This window comes from Anabrus simplex, chromosome 14, assembly GCF_040414725.1.
Source record: "Anabrus simplex isolate iqAnaSimp1 chromosome 14, ASM4041472v1, whole genome shotgun sequence".
Lineage (NCBI taxonomy): Eukaryota > Metazoa > Arthropoda > Insecta > Orthoptera > Tettigoniidae > Anabrus > Anabrus simplex.
Window position 1 is genome coordinate 50,478,748 of NC_090278.1, and position 19,835 is coordinate 50,498,582.

The 19,835-nt window shown below is 38.1% G+C and overlaps 1 protein-coding gene across 6 annotated transcripts in view; it reads right to left on the reverse strand.

Moving 5' to 3' along the window:
• The window catches only part of LOC136885242 (gastrula zinc finger protein XlCGF7.1), a 46,870-nt gene extending 28,220 nt beyond the window's left edge, over window positions 1-18,650 (reverse strand). For 2 of the 6 annotated variants that reach the window (XM_067157715.2, XM_067157720.2), the window contains exons 1-2: window positions 9,365-9,556; window positions 4,588-4,669 (exon numbers count right to left, since the gene is read on the reverse strand). In XM_067157715.2, coding sequence (XP_067013816.2) covers window positions 4,588-4,669; window positions 9,365-9,375 — 93 coding nt within the window. In that variant the 5' untranslated portion in view covers window positions 9,376-9,556. Of the gene's footprint in view, window positions 1-4,587; window positions 4,670-8,493; window positions 8,579-9,150; window positions 9,244-9,364; window positions 9,557-9,610; window positions 9,783-18,619 lie in introns of those variants that run through there. The other 4 variants (XM_067157719.2, XM_067157716.2, XM_067157718.2 and 1 more) reach the window with 4 other exon arrangements.
• Between the last annotated feature and the right edge of the window lie 1,185 nt (window positions 18,651-19,835).

Sequence of the window (19,835 nt, forward strand, 5' to 3'; positions counted from 1 at the left end):
TTATTTTCTGAGATGATTCTTGTTGCCCAAAGGGGTCCTAACTCCAGGTCGCCAACCCCTCATAAATAATACTAATTACTGGTGAAGCAGAACCATGGTGGTTCTCCTATAGGAGTCCGGCTCCATGGCTAAATGGTTAGCGTGCTGGCCTTTGGCCACAGGGGTCCCGGGTTCGATTCCCGGCAGCGTCGGGAATTTTAACCATAATTGGTTAATTCCGGTGGTCCGGGGCCTGGGTGTATGTGTCGTCTTCATCATCATTTCATCCTCATCACGACGCACAGGTCACCTACGGGTGTCAAATCAAAAGACCTGCATCTGGCGAGCCGAACTTGTCCTTGGACACTCCCGGCACTAAAAGCCATACGCCATTTCCATTTTTTCTCCTATAGGAGTACTAATCACAGGTAATGTAGGCCCACCGAATGCAACACATAATGGCACAACTCACAGGTAACACAGGCCCGTGGTGTTCCTGACATAAGGGTACTTCTCACAAGCAATGCAGACCCATGGTATTCCTCACATAGTGGACTTACCATGGGCGCTGGCTAGATCTGTTGTTTTCCCCACATAGTGGTATTAATCTCAGGCTACGTATACTCATTGTGTTGCTCACATAGTGGTATTAACCATAGGCACTGTAAACCCACAGTGTATCACACATTATGGTACCACCCACAGGCACCAAAGACCCATGGTGTTCCTCATATAATTGTACTACCCTCAGGCAACACAGACCCGTGGCATTCCTCACATGGTGGTACTACTTTACAATGGCGAAAAATGAAAGTATCCTCCTATTCAATACATCATATATTCCGTCGTTAGACGGAGTAAACAAGTTCAGACATGTTTCGGCTCGTTTGAGCCATCTTCAGTGAAAAAATTAGGGGGGTTGGAATAATTTACATAATATGAGTTGAAAAAATGCTAAAAAACATAATGAAAGCGCAAATGAAAAAACAAACAAAAGAGAGCCTAGACGGAAACAAAATAGCACAAATATACAATATTTACATCAATATGCAGAGCAAAAAACAACTTATTGCAACAAAATTCAGTGAAACAGGAGTTTATTTGAAATAATAATTGATACTAAAAAACTGCGTTAACCTAAGAAACAAGGGAATGAGAAAACAAATGATGTAGATGGAAATGAATAATAGTAGCATATGGTGAGGTTGTGGACCTCATAGTTTACAAATTATTAGTTTATAAAAACGACAAAACAGTTTGAAATCGCTGTCAAAATCCTAGTGGAAACCCATCACATCAAAATGGTCAGGAGGAGAGCAGGAGCAAACATTTTGAGAGAAACCAAGCCTGAATTAACCTGCAGGCGAAAAGCCTGCGATAAGGAGATAAAACACCTTAAATTTAAGGCTTCAGAAATAGCAGCATTCTTAATATCTTCTCAATCTAGCGGTCCCTTTCTTCATTATTGTTTCATAATGTTGGCTGGTGTTTTGCCTTATTATAGAGGGGTCGGAAGGGCCGCATATAAAAAAATATGAGAAGCTGTGTTAGGTAGAAGACAGATGCATAGTAAATTGTAGTAATCTAGTGGAAACCGTCAATGAAGTTCTAATCTGTAATGGAAAAAATGAGGTTGTATGAGAAACATGGGTTGATAAGTAAAAAGTGTGGAATGGTTGTGAAGAAAGCTTAAACTTACGGTGTGCAGTAGGTGGTTGTCCTCTCTAGTGGCCTGGCTTTCTCAAAGTAACGGTCTCGTTCGCGTGATCGAGTCTATTGTTGGTTCGGCTGTGTCTGCTAGGATGGAAGGAGCGGAGGGGGAAGGGGAGGTACAGGGCTGGTTTGAGGAAGGGAGGGGTGTTGAGTTGGAGAGATGGAGGTGGGTTTGTTAGGCAAATATAAGGAATGAATGTTTCAAGAGGATGTTAGTTTACTCGCTGACTTCTAAAACTCGAATGGTGTGGCCTTCTTAAAGTGACGGTCTCGGTCGCGTGATCGAGTCTATTGTTGGTTGGCTGTGTTTGTTAGGTTGGAAGGAGCGGAGGGGGAAGGGAGGTGCAGGGCTGGTTTGAGGAAGGGAGGGGATGTTGAGTTGGAGAGATGGAGGTGGGTTTGTTAGGCAAATATAAGGAATGAATGTTTCAAGAGGATGTTAGTTTACTCGCTGACTTCTAAAACTCGAATGGTGTGGCCTTCTTAAAGTGACGGTCTCGGTCGCGTGATCGAGTCTATTGTTGGTTGGCTGTGTTTGCTAGGTTGGAAGGAGCGGAGGGGGAGGGGTGGTATGAGGAGGGGGGGGTGGTGAGTCGGGGAGATGGAGGTGGGGTTTGTTTGTGTTATGGAAATTCTGACAAATGTATGGAATGAATGTTTCAAGTAGAATGTTCTTTTTCTCGCTGACTTCATTTAAATTGTGAGTGGGGTTCATAAACTGATCTAAATCGATGTGGATGCTCTCGAGAATGTTGAGCAAGGTGCCTTTTTGCTCATAATGCAAGATCTTCAGGTCTTTGTCTATTGAAGTGTATTCGTGGCTGGATGTTTTATGGTGTTCGCTCATAGCTGAAAAACGATTATATTTGAGAGCGTTGCGATGTTCGGCGTATCTTATGACAAAATTGCGGCCTGTTTGACCTATGTAGCTGGAATTACAGGATTGGCACTTTAATTTGTAAACTCCGGAGTTCAAATATTTGTTGTTGATGTTGCTATTGTTATTGTTGACAGTGTGTGGATTGAAAACGAGTTTGGAGTTGGTGTGGGAGGTTCTGTAAGCTATTTTGATGCTGTGTTTCTTGAAAATATTAGAAATTTGGTAAATGCTACTATTATTGAAAGTGAATGTGGAAAATTTTTCTTTTGGAGCAGAATCTTTTACTAGGGTAGTCTTGGGTCTGCTTTTGTATCTATTGATGATTCTGCTGATGAAGGTTCTATTGTAACCATTGTGTTCTGCAATGTTGTAGATGGTATTAATTTCTTTTTTGAAATTCTTGCGAGATAAAGGGATAGTTAATGCTCTGAGGACCATGCTATTGTAAGCTGCTTTTTTATGTATGTCTGGGTGCACAGAGGTCTGATGGATGGTATTGATGGTGTGGGTGGGTTTCCTGTATATATTGAAGGATAAAGTGTTGTTGCTGTTGCGCATAATGGTTAAGTCCAGGTAATTAAGGGCTTTATTGTTTTCTGACTCTATGGTGAATTTTATATTTCATTGACGGTTTCCACTAGATTACTACAATTTACTATGCATCTGTCTTCTACCTAACACAGCTTCTCATATTTTTTTATATGCGGCCCTTCCGACCCCTCTATAATAAGGCAAAACACCAGCCAACATTATGAAATAATAATGAAGAAAGGGACCGCTAGATTGAGAAGATATTAAGAATGCTGCTATTTCTGAAGCCTTAAATTTAAGGTGTTTTTTCTCCTTATCACAGGCTTTTCGCCTGCAGGTTAATTCAGGCTTGGTTTCTCTCAAAATGTTTGCTCCCGCTCTCCTCCTGACCATTTTGATGTGATGGGTTTCCACTAGGATTTTGACAGCGATTTCAAACTGTTTTGTCGTTTTTATAAACTAATAATTTGTAAACTATGAGGTCCACAACCTCACCATATGCTACTATTATTCATTTCCATCTACATCATTTGTTTTCTCATTCCCTTGTTTCTTAGGTTAACGCAGTTTTTTAGTATCAATTATTATTTCAAATTAACTCCTGTTTCACTGAATTTTGTTGCAATAAGTTGTTTTTTGCTCTGCATATTGATGTAAATATTGTATATTTGTGCTATTTTGTTTCCGTCTAGGCTCTCTTTTGTTTGTTTTTTCATTTGTGCTTTCATTATGTTTTTTAGCATTTTTTCAACTCATATTATGTAAATTATTCCAACCCCCCTAATTTTTTCACTGAAGATGGCTCAAACGAGCCAAACATGTCTGAACTTGTTTACTCCGTCTAACGACAGAATATATGATGTATTGAATAGGAGGATACTTTCATTTTTCGCCATTGTAAAGTGAAATACCGTCAATACGGAATGATTCTAATATCTTGTAATGGTGGTACTAATCATAGGCAATGTAAACCCATGGTATATCACACATTATGGTACCACCCACAGGCAACACAATCCCATGGTGTTCCTCACATAATGTTACTAATCACAAGCAACGTAGACCCATGGTGTTTCTCATATAGTGGTACTACTCATAGGTAACCCAGACCCATTCTGAATACTGGTGAAACCACCCATCCCAGCACAGCGTACGGCACAGTCTCTCACAGGGACACTATAACCACAGGCAATGCCCAGACCCGTGGTGTTCCTAACAGAACGGTGCTATGCCTAGGTAACGTATAACCACATTGGTCCTCACACAGTGGTACTAATTGCAAGTAATGTCGAGCCATGGTGTCCCTCATGTAATGATACTAATCACAAGTAGTCTCATGGTTCTAATTCCCTTGGTTGCCCTTTTTAGTTGCCTCTTAAGACACGCAGGGGACACTGCGTGTATATTCTTCGTCTGTATCACCTACCCATGGGGGTATGTGATGGAGAAATTAAGGGTGCAAACACGATTTAAACACTACTTACCGCATTATTCAGTTCTGCTGTATCTGATACATATCCAGGCTCACATTTGATAAAAACTGGCTCCTCCATTATCAACAGGAATCTGTAAGAAGAAGAGCATATCAGGGAGATATATAAAAAATAGAATGATCTCAACAACCTTTTTGAATGGTGGTAATCCCAAGAAGGCTGGAACTCCCTACTTAAAATGAGCCAAGTGAAAAAAAAAATTAAAGCAGAAGAAGAGGTATAACAATAAATAGGTCCTCAGCATGAAGTTCATAATTTGGGAGAATGAACCGCAGAAATCTTGTATTAAATATAGGAAGGAAATATGTTGTTTTCTTTTTGCCAGCAGTGCAGACTACCAACTTGTCCCCAGTAACATATTTAAATTAATAGAAAATTATCAGAAATCATGTGGTATTTTCCACACCTCCTGTGTCAATAGCTTCTGCTACTGGGTAAAATTTATTAAATATTGCATCACTCTCAGAATTAGATACAGGTAGATTTCATTACCAGCTATATCTCAATAACAACACCTAAACATGATCCAACACCTTATATGTTACTGTGAACAAACCAAGAGAGACAAATTATGACACATATGCTCTCTGTCCCTTTCTCTCGCAGATAAACCTAAACAATTCTACTTCATACTAGTTCAAAAATCTAATTAACAGAAGCAATACAGAAGAACTCCTAAAATAGTTTCCGAGAGAGCTCTGCAGTGGAAAAGGAGGTCAGTGCTTGTTGCTATTAGCAGCTGACGTTGTCAGATAATGCTACTAACTGCTGATGTATACACAGTTGGTAAGGTGCAGCCAATTATCACCATTGGTTTCTTTAAGATGCATGTGCCCAAACAAAGCATAAGGGGTCAGAGAAATTTATCACCATAGCTTTATTTTCAGCATATATGCTGAGCAAAACGAGCAGAGGAGTTAGACTTGGTTTAAGTTTGGGAGTGTATAACTTATTACAAATTTACCCCCATTGGTTTACAAGATTTGATTGTGCCATAGTTGGCAAGACAGCTCTCTAGAAGGGTATATATACCTACTGAATTATAGGAGTGATGCCATATTTAATTATTCATCCAATAGCAGTGTTTTTTGGTACTTTTTGTGGAAAATGTTGATCAGTTTGTGTTATTTTGTTTTACCTACCATTCCTACAGGAATTAAGATTTTTAGTTGACTCAGCACCCTTCATGGAATTCAGTTAACCTACAGTCCAGCTTTACTTTGGGTATTAGGATTTGTATTCCTCTTCACCATAGGTGGATTGGTGGATCCTCAGGAGTAACAATGAACACTTCTGCTTCTCTTAAAGTAAGTCTAACGACATATAATTTCTGAGTTTGCATTTTCAGTTTTATTATATAGCAAAAATTTTAACTAGTGAACTAGCCTAATTTCTGTTTGTTGCATTTACTCGGCATCCTCTAACTCATCCTGATCTTTACCCAAACTTTCCACAGGAATCACCTTTTAACGAAACATTACGTGCACAGACACACACATACATGTAGACTGTTACATCATTTAGTTTTATCTACCTCTAATTTTCACATACACCTTATCCCTCTACTTTTATATGACTGTAAAATCTGTGAAATATATACAGTAATCGTTCAACAACTGCCCTATTCCCATCTATCTCTTGGCAAACAAAGCTTCTTGTATACTACCTTGCGCTCCTTTGATCTATCACCCAAATTTCTCCACGCTTACCGATTCAGTAGATTCTATTTTCTTCATTTCATAACCTCTGGTTTTAGTGACAGCATTGGGAGAATTACAGTTCCATTCCAAAGTGTGCATAACGTTACTTAGAAGTGTAAGCCAACCATTTCTTGAGACAGATAAACTCGTCTTTTCTCTTGAAGCAAAAAACTGTCAGTTCTCTAGTACTGGGACTTGCTGTAAAAGTTCTAGTGACTTTCTTTGAACTTGAACAATGTTTCTTTGAATCTTAATGGTTTTTGAAGACATTTGGTCAGCGTGACCTGGGTACAGTATACTCATTCCTAATCTACAGATTGATCCTTTCTAATACCAATATAAATGGTCCTTGGACATTATAAATTTTCAGAAAATTTATAATGTCCAATAACGGACGATTTATATTGGTATTATAAATTTACTCATTCAGGACAAATATTTCAGATTCCCTATGGGAATCAACATCTATATCATTTGATCCTTTCTCTCAGAAAATTGGCCAATATGATATACTGTATAGTCTAAAATGAAACTGAACTGCCCAATTCACTCAAAGTCAACCATAAGTCAATCTCTTTTCTTAAGCCATCTGGAAATACTCCTTTCATTTTTTTTAAATTACTTGTACAATGTTTCCAAGATACAAAGATTAACTTACATACTGGGAGTTTTCAAAACAAATCACATACATTATAAAACCTTACTTCTGAAAACAAAGAGGGTTTTTTTGAGGGACTGAGTGGCTCAGATGGTTGAGGCGCTGGCCTTCTGAACTTAACCTGGCAGGCTCGATGCTGGCTCATTCCAGTGGTATTTGAAGGTACTCAAATACATCAGCCTTGTCTCAGTAGATTTACGGGCACGTAAAAGAACTGCAGGATTAAATACTGGCACCTCGGCATCAAAGAAAACCGTAAACATGTGGGACGTAAAGCAAGTAACATTATTATTATTATTATTATTATTATTATTATTATTATTATTATTCTTGCGTTCCGGCCTTCTAAGGACTACGTTACGATTTCAATTGTTCCTCCTTAGTTGTTCATTCCTTTTCTTCCAGTATTCTTTCATTGTTTCACTGTGTTTCTTTTTCCTGTCTTCAGTCCACTTTGTGCCTGTTTTCTTTTCCTTCCTCCCTTGGAATCCTTCCATTTGTAAGACTTTCTTCCTAAAAATCTTTCTTTCCAATAATTCTTCTTCTCGTATGTTGTTCCTTTCCAGGTTTTTCTTGACTTCTTGAATCCAGGTGGTAGTTGATTTCTTTTCCCAAAGGTACCTACTTGAAGATTCGTTTAGTTAGTCTATTGTCATCCATTCTGTAAATGTGTCCAAGAAATAGCAATCTCCTTTTTCTTATTGTTTCTGATATGTTTTCTACGTTCTGGTAAATTTCATTGTTACTTCTTAATTTCCAAAACTCTGCAATTCTTAGAGGACCTGATATTTTCCTTATAATTCTTCTTTCTAATATTTCTAATTTATGAAGCTTGTAGTTCAGTGCTAGACATTCACTGGCATAAAGGCATTCTGGTTTCACTACTGTGTTGTAGTGCTTTATTTTAAGTTTTCTTGATAAGCACTTTTTGTTGTAAGTATTCTTAGTTATACCGTACGCTCTTTCCATCTTTTGTATCCTCTCCTCTATAGCAGATTTTTCTAAACCATTTTCTTGAATTGTCTCACCCAAATATTTGAATTTCTTTACCTTTTTTTTTTTTTTTTTTTTTTTTGCTAGTTGCTTTATGTCGCACCGACACAGATAGGTCTTATGGCGACGATGAGATAGGAAAGGGCTAGGAGTGGGAAGGAAGCGGCCGTGGCCTTAATGAAGGTACGGCCCCAGCATTTGCCTGGTGTGAAAATGGGAAACCACGGAAAACCATTTTCAGTGCTTTACCTTTTCTATTTGACCAATATCCGTTACTAAAAATTTTGTTTTCTCGGCAAAGATTCTCAAGCCTGTCATGTTGGCTGTCTTTTCAAGGCTTTCTGAAGGTTGGAGGCTTTCGCGATCTTTTATTGCAAATATCTCCTCTCAGAATAAGAATATTTAACTTCAAAATTATGCAATGTGTTCGTTAGAGTGCGGTATCTAGTATTTGGATTTTGTATTAAGCCTATTTTACTCAATAACATTTCACTCGCGAGACTTAGCTAGAAGAAAAATATTAGGAAATTCTATTAACAAAATTACCTCGTAAGTTACGTCGTATTATTGTAAATGATCAGTGAACAGTAAGGAAAAAATCGCATTCAGTACTAAGATAGCGTGATTAACGTCAAAAGCCAAAGAACTGACCATGCATTGTATTCCGGAGTCCGCTCGTAAACCATGGGCAACTAATCGTATGCCTCAAACTGAAAACGTAAATATAGGTGTTACCAAATACAGTAGAGACTACTGTATTTGATGTCAAGTAAGTCGTGTAACGTTGACGGTGAGAGGAGAATCAAAGTAGAAGTTCTATTTCTTTTTAGTTCGTTATTGGACTTTGCATGGTGCTTCGATGAGACACTGCATTGTTTTTAACTTACTGACAGAGGGAGATATAAAAATAATAACACCGGCAGATGTTTTCTATTCGCTACAACGAACATATCAATGCCACTAAATATAATCACTTTTCAGCCATAGGACAACATGTCGAGGATCATAAACATAAATCTTGGTCACTTTCTGGATCACCTTAATCGCCAGCACCCTTCCGTTTGTTTCACCTTGGAAATGGAATCTGACGGCAAGATACCATTTTTATATGTTCTCGTCACCAAGAAAGAGGATGGATCTTTAGGATACAGAATGTATCGTAAGCCTACACACACCAATAGATATCTCCACGCAGATTCTCACCATCATCCTGCCCAGAAACATGGTATCCTTACAACTCTGACTACCAGGGCCAGGAGGATTTGTGAAGCGTCAGATCTACAAGAGGAAATTAACACCTTGAGAACCACCTTTGAGAGCAACGGTTACAGCAGAGCTTTGATCTCAAGGGTTCTGAAATCGGCACATAATCGGACTTCTGTTAAGAAAAAAAATGTAAAAGGAACTGCTTACCTACCTTACATACATAACACGACGGATCGTATTGCTAAAATCTTACGTAGGTACCATATACGAACTGTTTTTGGAACATCAGTTAAGATTAGGCAACTCCTGCGACCAACTAAGGATAGTTTGCCTAAATTACAACAACCTGGTATCTACAGAGTTCCCTGTACTTGTGGCAAGGTTTATATTGGGCAGACTTCGAGAACGGTGCGTACTCGCATCAAAGAACGTACCAGATGTATCAGACTCAACCAACCTGATAAATCAGCTGTTGCTGATCATGCCCTAACACCTGGTCATGATGTCTTGTTCCAAGAAGTGGATGTTCTTGCCCGTATAAAGCAATATCGCCGAAGAATTATCACGGAGGCGGTTGAAATACGTAAACATCCAGATAATTTCAACCGCGATACAGGTCACAACCTCAGTGAATCATGGCTACCTATAATCAGAACCATTAGAGAGTAATGCTTTGCTGTTACTATTCATTGTCTCTAGCATTGGGCTAAAATGGCGCCCCCTTTACATCTTTGGGTAGGTACCATTTGAAGCTTCCTTGTTGCTTTCTCCTAGCAACCATCAATACGTCGTTTCTTTTCTCTTTTGTCTCCTGATGAAGAAAGGCAAGGTTCCTTTTGAAACGTTGAGTGTGTTTATAATTATTTACACGGCATAAGCCCAAAAATACAACTTATGAATGTCATAAACATAAGTTCACTAAAATTGAGAATGACATGGAAATTTTAAATATCAACCGTACAGGCCCATTGCTCAAAATAATGGAAGATTTTTACATCAACATGGACCAATACACTAATCCTAACTTCATCTTAAATGAAATCACAGATAAATATTCTCTTCAACACAGCCATTCCCATTCTAAAAGACACATATTTAAAAAGAATCAGCAGACACAAACCCACACACAACCCAAAAAACAAACCCCACTCCACCCCACCCTCTCCACAAGCTGCTTCCCCCTCCCTTATACCTCTCAATCGGAACACTACAACAGCCACACAACACCCACACAAAAATGTGCAGCACGCTCCCGACCATACTCAAAGACATATCCAGCCCACACGTAACACACACACTGTCGCACACAAACCATTTAGCAGGCTCTCTCTATCAGTTATTTCCTTTTCTTTTTTCTCAGATTTTTAAATTTACCTGAGCAGGCATGCAAGTATGAATAGGGGAGCTCTCTCAACCTACTTTCATATAATTTAATGTCATACACAGCATATTATGCCTCAACAAGTATTCAATTAAACTAGCATGTATCAGCAACGATATAGACTAAGAATGAACATAGTACCTACCTGTTAAACAATTCACAGAACCTCATTTCTGCTGAACGCAATGTTCCTCGCATATTTGTGGTCCAACAATGCACCTGTACATATCTGTACAACAGTTGGACATAACGTTAGCATACAACATACGGCATACAACATTGATATTTGAACTTAACACCAAAACTCAGTTTTCATTTGAACTCTAAGAATTGTACCCTATATTTTTAACCTTTTAGTAAACAATTTTTGGAATATGTGGCACTCATGGGACTCCAACAAGCCAAAGCCCTTTTATTGTACCATATGTAGTATGGCATAATGTTGGCATACAGCATAGATTTTTGAACTTGACACCAAAACCCCAAGTGACTCTTTGAACTCTAAGAACGGTACCCTATTTTTAACTTGTTGCAGTACTGTTTTTGGAAAATGTGGCATTCATAGGACTCCAGCAAGTCAAAGCCCTTTATCGTACCATATGTAAATATCATAACATTATGTATTTTATTAGAATAGTGACATTCTTGTTTAATTTCAGTAGTGTTTTATTCTGCACAATCGCTATTAAGCAGGTTCATTAACAGCTGATGATGACCTCTTTACAGGTCAAAACCGGTACTGTCTTTTAATGTAAATATTCTAGACACTTCGTAAAATAAAGTATTGATTAGGTGGACAACTCATTCTTCATACTTGTATAATAACCCCTCAGGTACAGTCTGCAAGCATTTCAATTTTACGCAGTCTGGCTGCTTGCTTGTCAATCTTGACATTCTATTTACTCTAAGGCTACAAGATGGCAGATTAAACCTTATCTCTCTTGGTTGTCTATAGCTGAGTTTTAATCTATTTTGTTGGATAAATACCAAATGCGTTTCAAGACATCATTTAGGCCTACATGCTGACAACTGATAGACGGATGTTACTGTCCACGCCGTAGTAGTGAGTCAGTTTGGAGAGAAGACCAACTACAAATACTCGGACCTTAAGGCAGGTTTTGATTAGTTGCGATATGGGTGTAAGCGCAGGACATGCACAAGTTCAGTGTGATCATGGATATGGGTTTAAGGCAATACAAGAACCGAAAACTTTTTCCTCTGCATGAAAGATTTTGATTCATTCAGGTGGTTAAAAGATAAAATAAAAGTCATGAGTCACCTCCATTGGATAATACAGGTGTAGATTTATATGATTTTGTGTGGTAGTAGATAAAATAATGACACTAATCACACACTAGTTCATCAAATCCCAATGCCACTACAGCCCTGCAGGGCCTTGTCCTACCAAGCGACCATTACTTAGCCCAAAGGCTTGCAGGTTACGAGGTATCCTGTGGTCAGTATGGCGAGTCATCTCGGCCGTTATTCTTGGCTTGTCAATGCTAATCATGTTGGCTGAGAGGACTTCGATTCAACCCTCTGATGCAGGTAAAACTCCCTGGCTTGGCCGGGAATCAAACCCGGAGGTTCTGGGTAAGAGGCAGGCATGCTACCCCTACACCACAGGGCCGGCACACTACTTCATCAGCACTAACAGAAATCTGTTCTTGCTTAGAACTTCCTCACAGTGCACATTACTACAGTTCATACATTTATATAATATGCACTACATGTTTTATAGAAATAACACCAATAGTAATACTGTACGGTACATTACTGTCTTTAATTTTTCCAGTAATCCACAATTGTACACTGTACACAACTATCCCTGCTAGTATTGTTCTCAATTAAAATGTGGGCACGGCAAGTAATGTTGAAGAATACCGGTTCATTTTTCACTAGCGATAAAAGACTGAATGGCTTTTATGACTCATAGAGCATATTGATATGATTTCATGTTACTTAAACCTTCTGCTTCATCATGTTCATTCTCGTCACCATTACCATCAATTTCTCTTTTCTTTTCTTGGAGGTGATGAGTAACGAACAGTTCAGTGTTTTCTAATGCTGCCTCTGTCTCAATTTCTAGGTCAATTTTCATGGTAATCTTCTGCAGTGGCATTACCATAATTACAATATTGTTATTGTTTTTATGACCCACTAAACATTTTTTACGATTTTCGAGATGCCGAGGTGCCAGAATTTAGTCCCACAGGAGTACTTTAACATGCCAGTAAATCGACTGACACACTGCTGACGTGTTGGAGCACCATCAAATACCACCAGAATGAGCTAGGATCGAACCTGCCAAGTTGGGTTCAGAAGGCCAGCGCCTCAACCGTCTGAGCCACTCATCCCAGCACCATCATTACACTGCTGAAGAGTTTGTTGTAGCGTATCAGTATTATTGTTTATTACAGTTCCTTTGTCAGGGTGTGAGAAAAACTTGACTTTGTATAAGCAATGACGTACCGTATTCGGTGACACCCCTTTCACTGCTTCTGTAGTCCAAATTACAGTATCGAAGACAGAGACAGACTTAGTCAGTTTGGTGGCAGAGCCAACTAACAAACGCTGGTTGTAAGATCAAAGATAGACAATATACTGAAAACTGTTGCTCTAGCAATTTATTATTGTTCTGCAACTGCATATAAGATGCTGAGGAGGTTATGTTGTCTTCCTACAATTAGGTCAATTCAGAGGTGGCTGCAGAATTTGGGTGGGCATCCTGGTATAAACAGGAATGTACTACCGTTGATGATAGCTGAGAATTTAAGTGTTTCAGAGCATATGGTTTCTGTGATGTTTCATGATGTCCGTTCAAGGTAATATCACATATGATGCCAGGGCTGATGAATTTAATGGTTTTGTCAGTTTGGAAGAGCATGCATGTCATTGAAAGAGTCATCTTGAACATTAAATTTTAAACAAATTATAGCATATTTCCTAAGTAAAGATAGTACACCTGAAGACTGTTTAAAGGACATAGTTTTAGATGTCTTAAAAATGTGAGAGAAACAGTGTTTATTCCCATGGTGGTGGTTTGCAGACCAGGGAAGTAGTAATCTTAAAATGAGATCCTCATTTGGCCTCAATGAAGAAAAGCCATTTATTGAGGACTGTGGTAATAAAGTCTTTTTCTTTCACAATGTATCACACTTGTTCAAATCTGTAAGAAATAATTTCAAAAAGTATGACCTTGAGTGTGTTGATGGCAAGTGTTCATGGAGTCATATTGTTGAGTTTTGTAATAAGTATAAAAGCATGAACCTCTGATTATCCCCTAAATTAAACAAGAAGTGTATTGACCTACCTCCATTTAGTCCAATGAGAGTGTGCCTTACAGCCCATGTATTAAGTCATTCTGTAAGTTGTGGGATTATGACCAATGTCACTTTTAATTATGTCAGAGGATGCATTGCCTACTGCCAACTTTATTGAGAAAATGGGCATTCTATTTGATATCTTCAACTCTCCCAGAATTGCAATGCAAAGAAATTTCAATGTGCATTAAATGATGAAAGGAAGCACCTAACATATTTAAATGAAATGACAGAATATTTAAAGATCATTACTGTTGCTAACAATAAGCCAAATAATCCATATAGTATTAAGGTATGGGTTGAAAGCATAGTCGCTTTGAAGTTGTCATGGATAGAATTCAGGAATGAGTATGAGTTTTCCTATCTTCTGACAAGACGGCTTACTGAAGATTGCATAGAAAATGTCTTTTCTGTAATTTGGGTAAAATTGGGAATAATTTAACCCCTGATTCAAGCAAGTTTAGATTTGCTCTGAAGTTACTATAATCTATAAGCTTCATGGTGTGCTCTGAAGTTAGCTATGACAAATGAGTTATTGCACTCTTAAGAAGACATGTATTTGTTCAGTAGTTGCCAGCACATTGCTTATAATGAAATCAGATTTAGGAAAGGTACAGTCTCCCTTATATCTACCCCTGCTAACTGTAAGTCTTTTCAGAAAACTGTGAAGACATTCCCAACAATTTAATTCAGGATAATGTATATAAGTAATAATAATAATAATAACTTAATGTTTCCACCTTTTCAATACAATATATTCACAAAATTACAAAATTATACGGTACTAGTTTCGACCCATCTGGGGGTCATCATCAGCCGTATTGGAGCAAAGATCATTTGTGGCGAAATCCTTAGGATTTCGCCACAAATGATCTTTGCTCCAATACGGCTGATGATGACCCCCAGATGGGTCGAAACTAGTACCGTATAATTTTGTAATTTTGTGAATATATTGTATTGAAAAGGTGGAAACATTAAGTTATTATTATTATTATTACTTATATATTGTTCAATACGGACCAAAAACATGAAATTCATAACCATCAAGGATAATGTATATGCATATGTGCGTGGCTGATTGTATACCAAGTTATACCCCATTTGGAATGCAGGGCAAAAGTTCAGTAAGTACCACAATTTTTCAGCGCATGCACCTAGGCACAATTGCACTGTCATTTGTTTCTGTCTCGCTCACTTCTCACGATGGTCATGATCGTGCAGTGGAAAGAGCTGCCAACTGTCCATCTAAAGAACTCATCCTACTGCAGCAGCGCTACTTTTGAATTTACGAATCTCATACGGTGATAAAGTCATTGATCTGGATATATTAGGTCCAGCTAGTGACAAAGCCATTGGTCTGGATGAAGCGAAGGGGTTCTGGGGACATAAGCCCCCAGGTTAGTAGCCGCGAAACGGCCCTTAGGCCTCTAGTATCCTGCATGTCACCTCCATTGGTCTGGATACATTAGGGTAGGTTAGTGACAAAGCCATTGGTCTGGATTAATTAGGTCCGGCTAGCGAGAAAGCCATTGGTCTGGATGAAGCAAAGAAGGTCTGGGGGTGTAAGCCAACTTGGCACATTTGGTGTCTCTTGCCAATGTTTCACTATCATTGGTGGTAACTACTCTTGTAGGTACATGATCACAGGGACTTTTACAATGGTGGTGCCTCCTAGTGGTATCATGGATAATTAAATAGCATTAGTATTATATACAGGCTACATGGAATTATTTTCAGATTAAATTATCTGGGTTAGAAAATTTTGGTGGTGTATCTGTCCCAAACCGCTCTCCCCCACCCCTCTCCAAAATATTGCTGCCAAGCTTTGAAGAAACAGTAATTCATCGTCAAGTAATAACATTAAAGTTTATCATTTTCATGTTCCGTATTGATGAAAATATAATTATTGTAGATAAATGAGGTAATCCACCTAATCAATACAATATAAAATTAGTACTTCAATTTATTTTAATCATGGTACAAGTCTCAGCCTATTAATATTAGGCCAATATCAACCATAAGACCTTAAAACACTTTTATAAAACCTAATTTGCCATACATTTAACAAAAATTGATAGCATAGCCCACTGTCTTGAGAATTAAGACATTTTACAATATAATTTAGAATTCTATTCTTTGATGTTGCTATGCATACTATTTACCTTTGTTTCATAACATAATCAACTAAGATCTAATTTAACATCAATCTATTCTATCTTTATTTTCACCAGTTGCTTTTAATTTTGTGCAAGTGTTCAACAAATTATTTATACCATATATCCTCAAGGCAGTGATTTATATTTATTGAAATATACCACCAGTTCATAAGAATTTTCTAGTATTGTGTTATACCCCAAGACAGTGACTTCTTTTAGTGGATATTGAATATTAGATCAGAACAATTTTCAAGTATTATGCTATCTATTTTTGTTATATGTATGGCCAATTAGGTTCTGTTTTTTAAGTGTTTTAAGATCTTATGGCTTATGTTGGCCTAATACAATAGGCCAAAACTAGTACCATGATTAAAACAAATTGAAGTAATAATTTTATATTGTATTGATTAGGTGCATTACCTTATTTGTCTACAGTTAGTAATATGGAAGTCGATCAAATATAAACAGGATTTTAAATCCTGAACATCAACAGTTGGTAGGACTGGCCCCATGCTTCTGCTATGCTTAGGGAGGATTGTTGGGGAGAGCATGCTGTTAGATATTTTCCGCCGTTTCGTCAGCAACGCTCACAGTGTCAGAGCAATAGGTGCACCGCTCCACTATGCACTGCATAATTATAAAATCTCTTGCGCTGTCGTGTCCGCCCCAGTTGGAACTCAGGACTCATTCTTCCGAGGATCGAACCCTTGATCGGGAACGTAGGAGGAATGGTGTCGCTGAGACATACAATAATATTAGGGGGAAATTAAGAGCTAATATTAATGACTATGTAATGGCAGTAAGGCCAAGGTATCATAATTATAATGATAGGGGAAGAATATAAGTAAATTAAGACTCATATAAGATTTAAGAGTTTGAAGGCACACAAGTGCTGGACACAGCAAGTTGTGAAATTGGGAGAAAGGGCTTGGTCGAGGTAGGTTGAGTCATGAAGCAGGAAGCTGCACCCTGTAGAAAAGTGCGTAGGATACCTTTAGAAAAAGTGAGTGGTAAGTGAACGGAAAGAGGCAATTCCGTTTTTGTGTGTCTGTGGGCAGTCTCCATAGGAAGAGAACTTCGATGGCCTTCTCGAAGGGAGGTGAAAGTTAGTGAGGGTATAAAACAGGGATACACACCCTATTGGGGGCTTTTTGGAACGTCTCTACTAGGTGTGCGGGCGGAAGCCCTGTCAGTCAGGTCTCCGATGATAATAATAATAAGGTCTGAGTTTGGACTTAGAGTATTCACTTCAACACTTCGACCACGCCAAGTCTTCTATGTTAGTGATATTTGAAGTAGAGAAGGAGATTGTAAATATTGTATATAATTATACATAATCATCAGTCTACTATTAAAGGAAGGTTTTGGGAAACAGAGGACTTCGTCTCTTCACACGTAGCAAATCACCCAGGCCCATTGAACAACCCCTCTTTACCGCTCGGAGGAAAGTCAATCTGATTATTCATCATTCTCGTCGTGGCAAAACCTGTGTCACGACAGCGCGTGAAGAAGTTACAACAGTGGAAATTTGCCAGAGATTGACTGAATAGTTCGGTGATCAAACATTGTCAAAGATGCGTGTGTTTGCCTGGCATAAAAAAGTTCAAAGAAGGACGAGAACGTGTGGAAAATCAGCAAGATGATCTCCATCCTTGGACCAGCATTACAGATGAAAATATTCATGCGGTTAACGACATTATTGATGATGATCAGCGGGCATGAGTGACACACGATCAATGCTGCATACTACTATGAGGTGTTGAATAAGGTGAGGGTTGCATATCACCGCAAAAGACAAGACCAGCCGATTCGACAGGTCATCCTCCTCCACGACAATACTGCTGCTCTAACTGTCTCCAAGCTACAGAAAATGCATTGGACTACACTTGATCATCCTCTTTACAGCCCAGACTTACCACCCTGCAATTTTCACTTGTTTGGACCACTTAAAGAAGCTCTAGGAGGGCAACGATTTGAAGATGACAAGAGTGTGGAAGACTCCTTGCACAACTGGCTGGTGACACGACCCTGTTCATTTTATGATGAGGGCATCAAAAAGCTTCCTGTAAGCTGGGACAAATGCATTACCAAAGCAGGAAACTATGTGGAAAAATGAATTGTTATTGCCTTGTGTTTTTCAATAAATTAATTGAAATAAAAAATAATATCCTGTTTATATTTGATACTCCCTCATAACATGTCATCTGCAAATCTGATACAAGTTATCTTCTGGTCTCCTGTGCTTACACCCAGAGTTGGGAAGTAATTGAGTAAAAAAAATCAAATTTTGTAATGGATATATTTTTTACTTGTACTGTAATTGTTATTTCGTACAAAATGTAATTTTTACTTGTAATTTACTTCTTGAAATAAAGTTTTCTAGTAATTGATATACATCACACAAAAGGAGAAAGGTGGGGGATAAATAAATAACGATGAAGATAACTTTTTCGGTTCTACTATTGCAGAATCAGTAGCTTCACCAGCTCTGGAGGAACTTCCTTACCTCTCTAGTACTTCCAAAGACATAATGATTTAACAATGATATTCTCAAAATTAAACACAGGCAGTAAGCTTTTTCTGGGAGAAAAAGTACTGGTACTCACCATGTAGGTGCTATTACAGCACCTTCCACACATGTAATATACACCCATATATACACTTGCCATCACTGTCCACTCATTTCTCTCTCAACAGTTTTTTTTTTTTTTTTTTTTTTTTTTTTTTTGCAAAAGTGTATAATAGTCTGCCCGGTCATTATCAAAATTTGTTTCCTTCTGACATTGCGAATCTTCAATCTTGGTTTTGTGATCCTCTTCTGGGATATTTTGAGGGCCAGTTTTGTGTTTAACAAGATCATGAGTAGATTTCACAATTCCTACATTTTTAGCATTCCCTATTTTGCTCACTGACATAAAGTAACTACTTATTTGATTAATTTTGAACAAGGATTGCACTGATTTAACTTAAGTTACAGTACATTTGTTGAAAACTCACATGAACACCCAAATGTTGCAGAACAGATATAGAACTGATAATTTGACATTGAAAACGATCATAAAGTGAATATAACTTCCTGTTTCCAGCTCCGTTACAAACCTACGAAGCCTACCAAACACATAAGCATGATACCAACTTGCAAGATTGAAAACTGAAAATTCAGTTCGTGAACACATTACAGTCTGCTGGAATATTTATACTAAATTTCTCAGTCCATAAACCACAGATTTTTTTTTAACTTGGGAGAAGAACCTGTTGGTACTGTGTACCATAAGTACTTGTACAATTCTTAATCATACACTCCACCTTTACAACACGAATTGTCTGTATTTATTTAGACAACATTAAAATTTGATATATATTCCATTATCTATCAGGACATTTTCAGTCGAAAAATAAATGTACAGACAGGAATATGAAAGATGTTGACATGTTTGAATTAAGGCACAATGCCTACAATCTTCCATGAATGTCATTTTAAATCTGACTGATATTGATGCAAAAATAAATACATTTAATTTGTTAATACACAACCTATACAACAAACATGCACCCAAAAGACAGATCAGAATATCCCGCAAACCTAATCCATGGCTGACCTCTGCAGTTAATAATATGATGTCTCAAAGTGATACTCTTTAAAAGGTACTCAGGACCCAAGTGACTATGAAAAGTACAGAATACTTAGGAATAAAACTAAAGAAATCATCCATAACCCGTAACCTTAAATTTAAATACACTGGGCGAGTTGGCCGTGCGGTCAGGGGCGCGCAGCTGTGAGCTTGCATTCAGGAGATAGTGGGTTTGAGCCCCACTGTCAGC